The 5,967-nt window shown below is 34.2% G+C and overlaps 1 protein-coding gene across 1 annotated transcript; it reads left to right on the top strand.

Moving 5' to 3' along the window:
- The first annotated feature begins 391 nt into the window (after positions 1-391).
- LOC143624409 (transcription factor MYB62-like) lies at positions 392-1,821 on the top strand. The gene is made up of 3 exons (XM_077095076.1): positions 392-711; positions 822-951; positions 1,079-1,821. Exons 1-3 carry the CDS (start codon positions 576-578, stop codon positions 1,650-1,652), a joined length of 840 nt encoding a protein of 279 aa, XP_076951191.1. The 5' UTR covers positions 392-575; the 3' UTR covers positions 1,653-1,821.
- Positions 1,822-5,967: the final 4,146 nt, after the last annotated feature.

A 5,967-nucleotide genomic window follows, 5' to 3' on the forward strand; every position in this document is an offset into this window, starting at 1 on the left:
AAACTAAAAAAAATTAATACATTTCTTGATTTTCATGTAGAGCGAATGAAGGATGATCATGGGTGTGTGCTAAGTGGCAACCCCACAAAGTCACTTAAAGTGGCAAATATTCCATTTTTAATTCGTTTTAGGGAGTTCCAATCCTATACTCAACCATGCACAATTGTAATCCAATCAAAACTAATGACACCATAACATGCTTAAGCTACTTTAAGCAATCAATAGTTATTAAAATAATAATAATATAAAGCAAGTATCCTATATATATATATATATATATATATATATATATTTATTGATAAAATTTATTGTAATTTTCACTAAAGACTTAGACAAAGCATACACATATTGCAAGATTCCCATTAGCCTTGAATTTGTATCCATCAATGAATTTAGGGAAAATTCTCTTGTGAGAAATCAACTTTACTAGAGGGTGTACTTTCCTATTTTCTATTTCAACTTTTACAATAAAACCTTCTTGCGGATCTCTTTATAAATATGTAGACCTTCACTTGCTTCTCTTTAATTAAACTCCCTTTCTTTCTTTCTTTTGAATCTTCAAGATCCAAAATAACATGGGTGGTTCTTGTAATGAAGGAAACTTTAATGACATAAGAAGAGGTCCATGGACACTTGAGGAAGACAATCTTCTTATTCATTACATCACTTGTCATGGCGAAGGCCGGTGGAACTCCCTAGCAAAATCTTCAGGTATGTAGGAAAAACATGAAAAACTTAGCGAACGTTTATTTGACCTTTTGTATCTATAGCATGATCTTTGGGGAACTTGATTTGTTGTCTTGATCGCTTTGGATATATAGGTTTAAAAAGAACCGGAAAAAGTTGCAGGCTAAGATGGTTAAATTATTTAAAACCGGATATTAAGCGTGGAAATCTAACTCCACAAGAACAACTCTTGATCCTTGAACTCCATTCCAAGTGGGGAAATAGGTGAGATTGCATGTCCAAGCATACACACACACATACACACACTTGCGTGTATGCATGCATACAAATCTATGTAATATATGCATTTACGAGTTGAGAATTACTATTTACCCTTATTTTTTTGTACAAGATGGTCAAAAATTGCATACCACTTGCCTGGAAGAACTGATAACGAGATCAAGAATTACTGGAGAACAAGGGTACAAAAACAAGCACGCCACCTTAAGATTGACTCCAATAGCAAGAAGTTTGTGGAAACGCTTAGAAAATTTTGGATGCCAAGATTACTTGAAAAGGTTGAACAAAACTCTTCATTGTCAACAACAACAACATCATCCTCTACATCAACCACTGAAACTAATCAAAACAATTTAAGATCTTTACCACAAGCAAAACAAACCTTAATCCCACCATCTTCTCCACAGTGTATTGAAATTGAAAATGAAAATCCACGCCTTTTTTCATCAGATTCTATGGCAATCTTGTCTGAAAATCCAAATCTCTTAAAAAGCTATGACTGTTACCATGTGGATAAGAGTAACCTTGACACGGGGTTCATCCATTTAGATATGCAAGCAACAGGCGCTCGTGACATGTCATCTTCAGGAGTCCACATGGCAGAAGCGGATTGGATGAAATATGATGACTTGGCTAGTACATTTTGGGACATGGATGAGGATGAATTGTGGCATTTTAGGAAGTAGATTGACAGCTATGTATGTAATATGTTCCTATTGTTAAGTTGGTCTTGATATTTTATTTTTTTTGAAGGTAACTGCTTTGTAGGACTAAAGATTCTTAAATCAAGAACAAGGCTATCATCTGTAGTAAGATGTATATTATGCTTATGGAATGGAATAATGATTATATCAATGCACCGGAGAGGCTTTCTTTTAGCTCCCCCCCCCCCCCCCTTTTCCTCACTAGTATAAATTTACCGTTTTTCGTATAAAAATATTTTATGCGTAGTGTAAATTTATCCGTTTCCGGTGAAAATTTTGAGCCTAGTCCCCATTTATGAACATTTTTATGCTTCTTAAGTCCCCCCCCCCCCTCTCCCCCTCTTCCGCTTTTTCATCAAGCTTCGTCACTGTCATGTATGATTGTAAACAACTAACAATATTAAAAAGGATTACAGATGCGTTAAGTATGAAAACTCATTATATTTGGATAATTATTAACTTTGGCCCATTCCCAAAACTTGCTTCAAATAAACAATTTGATCCCAAAAGTCACACTAACTGAAAAGCAAATTTGTCTTTGGGTTCAAAAAGTCGACACATCAAGTGTTTCATGACTCTTTTAGAGTTTTAGTCCCTTCATTTACTCCGTTAAAAAAGCTCAAAAGCTTTGAGGTGACTTTTGGTTTGAATAAGTACATAACAAAATAATAATTTGATTAGAACACACTCACGGAATTAAAATCAGGCAAAGAGTATTCTTAGCTCATTCTCTAAAGTTGTTAAACTCGTATAACTTAGTGTAAATTTTGAGAAAACCATTAAAATCACATCTACAATTCATTCCTTATTATATAGATGACTTATATGGCAAGTAAAGTAAAAGCATTCCCAACTCATTCTCAAAAGTTGTTAAACCCATATAATTTATGATAAATTTTGAGAAAATCATCAAAATCACCTCTCCAATTCATTCCTTATTATATGAATGAATTATACGGCAACTAAAGTAAAAACCTAAATATAGGGACTCACTTTTGATCCATACCATATAATATATCAACTATCTTTCAATCACTATATACTATATAACAAGACAAAAGAGAAAAAAATAATAAAGTAAGAATTTATGGATTTGAATAGGAAATAGAGTGTGAAAGATTTTTGAAAAATAATAAATAAATTTATGGAATGATGTTTTTAGATAAGTTATAGGAAAAAATATATGTAATGAGCTGGGAATGCTCTAAAAACCTAAATATAAGGTCTCACTTTTGATTCATACCATATAATATATATATCTTTCAATCACCATAAACTATATAGCAAGAAAAAGAGAAAATAATAAATAAAAAAAGCATTTATGGATATGAATAGGGAATAGAATGTGGAAGATTTTTGAAAAATAAAAGATAAATTATGGAATAATGTTTTTTAGCTAAATTATATGGAAACATATATGGAATGGGCTGGGAATGCTCTTAGGAGTCCCAAACACTCATGCCACTAAAATCGTGTAACACGGACACAGCTCATTTAGCGGATATATTTAAATATGTCACACAGGCAGTGTTGTAGAACTCGTTAGGCGTTGGTCCAGCGTTGTGATAGGGACTATCGATTAATGAGGATTAATATGTAACTTTTTACATATAAATGCATACACAAACACACACACACACACATCAAATTCTACATATATATACATTTTTCAATGTTGACCGTCTTTCACCAAAAAAACAGTTAATCGACAACCAGTCGATGGAGTACCGACTAGCGGTTAACAGCTATGAATTAATCGGCGAACAATCGATGGAGTATCGACTAGCTATTAATCAGTGCCTAGGCCCAATTTTTACAACCATGCACACAGATAGTAATGAAGTTGTAAACATGTTGATCATATATATTATTTTACTATAATAAATGAGTTATTATAACGGGTTGCAAAAGTGTTTGTGGGCCGACCTAATTACTTAAAGAGGTTGATCTAGTTGTTGTATGATGTAACACTCGAATCAAACACACACCGGAATTCAAGCGTTGTAGTCTCAACTAATTGAATCGGTTTTAATGGTTCAGTTCGGTGTTGATCTTGGACTCCTCGGGTTCAGTTTGTAGTTTTCTTCTATGCAATTTTTCTTTATCAAAATCGGTCAATCGAACAATGAGTAGCTGCATAGTGAAAAGGTGGAAGATGCATGTACACATGAAATGATAAGTCAAAAGCATACTTCCCCTTTGCAACTTGCAAGTTGCAATCCAATCCCCATAGTACATCAACACATCAAACTCTTTTAACTCTTTTTACCTAAAAAGAACACTTACTTTCTTTTATGCTATTTCTATAGTCGTAGCAACTTAGTACCTAATCAAATTGATTTGATTCCTTGCTTCTAAATAGTGGTTACAATTTATTTATATATTACCTAACCCAACAAATTAATACCACAACTAGACATGTGGCAATGTCACTAGATGTATATGATATCGTGCCTCGTGATATGTATATAAAAATATTAGTTGGGTGCAAGGTTAGAAATCGCTTTTTAGATCGGTTGATTGGAAAGTTGCAAGTACTCAACCTAGGGGGGGAGTGCTCGTACAGGATAAAATATATAGAAATTAACTTTTGAGAGAGTATATATATGTAAAATGTTATAAGTTTACTAATATTTATAACAAAATACTCAATATCAAAATAATCAAAAGTATACATGTTGGTGGTTCTAAGGCCGACGTTGACTGAATCTACTGCGAGTTGACCGAATCTGAGTTGACCTATTCCAAGATTGACTTGAACGATTCAGTCCAATGTATGAACGAATCTGAGTATTACTATCTGTGTTGTATAAAAGCGCTTCAAAACCCCCGAGTTTTGAGTACTCGCCGATTCCCAAAGCCTAGAACGACTTTTACAACAATAGTTAAGTGTTTGATTCAGAATTAATTTAAATGTTACCATACTTTTAGATTATTATTTATTTATTCAGCTGGGTTGTGTTAAATGTACCCCACATCATTTTTTAGTTGTTGTGCATGCCTCCTCAAGTTCTTGTAAGAGCCATTGGGAAAAAAATAACTAAAAGCACTTTAAAAGTTAATTACAATAAATAAACAAATAAAACAATAAAATACATATGCGAATACATCTGAAATAAACAAAAGTACAAGAGGAATTGAGGGTTTGGCTGAAGATTTGTGCTTAACACGGACCACTTAACATATCTGAATCTCTCATAAGAACTCTCATATGTTTCTAGGGTAAAACAGTCGTGTAGTGGTACTACCGGGCAGACTCTAGCATCCGAAAGGTGTACCTTGAAGATGAAGAGATGAGAAAGATCAATATATTGTTTGGAAATATTTTGAGTGTATTATGTGTCTCAAGGTGTATTTGTAACCATTGTCCATGGAGCACGTTAGTTCATAGCGAAAACAAATCTCTAAACAAGTTGACACCCCTCAACCCCACCTAAATGTGCCCTGCAACAGTAGCTTGTGTTGTGCCCATCGCCCACGTGAAGTGCTCACGCGGATTTTAGTTGTTGCCATATTTTTTTTCTTTACTTGGTTTCATTATTTCTTCAAAAACCGGGTATTGAAAACCCCGGGTAGGATATCGGGTATCAAAGGAACCGGTTCAGGTCAGTCATTTAACAAATATTCATGCCCTATATATATACACCCTACGTGTAGGGTCGAGTTAGTAACCGGGCATACTATACCTGGTATTGGAATACCTGGTTTCGGTTTTTATTTTGGTACGGGTCCATACCCAATTTTTTTGTGTACCGCTACTTATGCAATTATGCCATAAGGCCTTGGACCATTCAAGGACTATCCATAGTAATTTAGAAATATGGCAGACTGGTATATTGTATGCGACTAGTAAGTAGTAACGTCACGTAATTACTAACGGATTCTTGAGGCCCATATGGCTTTGTTTCGGTCAAAAATTGACAAAGCAACTTTTGATCAAATTAGTGCGTGAGGTGAAGTGCTTGTTGATTGTAAGATTGAACACAATGATATGATTACGAGGGAAAAAACCCTTGATTATGATAATCTTCGTTTCGGTCAAGAGTTTACAACGTAATCTTTAGTCGAATCTCTTCGGTTAAAGATTATGAACTTAACTTTTGGTCGAATTAACGCTTGATTATTATGATCTCCGGCACAAAAAACCCCCGGACGGTGAAAACTATCACCGTCGATATTATTAATAATAAAACCGGTGATTACAAAGGTTAGAGCTGATAAGTAATCGTGAGCTAAGTGATACAATGAGTACTAGTAGCTAAACAAGTGAGTTGTGTGTGACCTAAAAATACTATCA

This window comes from Bidens hawaiensis, unplaced genomic scaffold, assembly GCF_021521415.1.
Source record: "Bidens hawaiensis isolate Kalapana, Puna unplaced genomic scaffold, B.hawaiensis_p1.1 tig00003781_1, whole genome shotgun sequence".
Lineage (NCBI taxonomy): Eukaryota > Viridiplantae > Streptophyta > Magnoliopsida > Asterales > Asteraceae > Bidens > Bidens hawaiensis.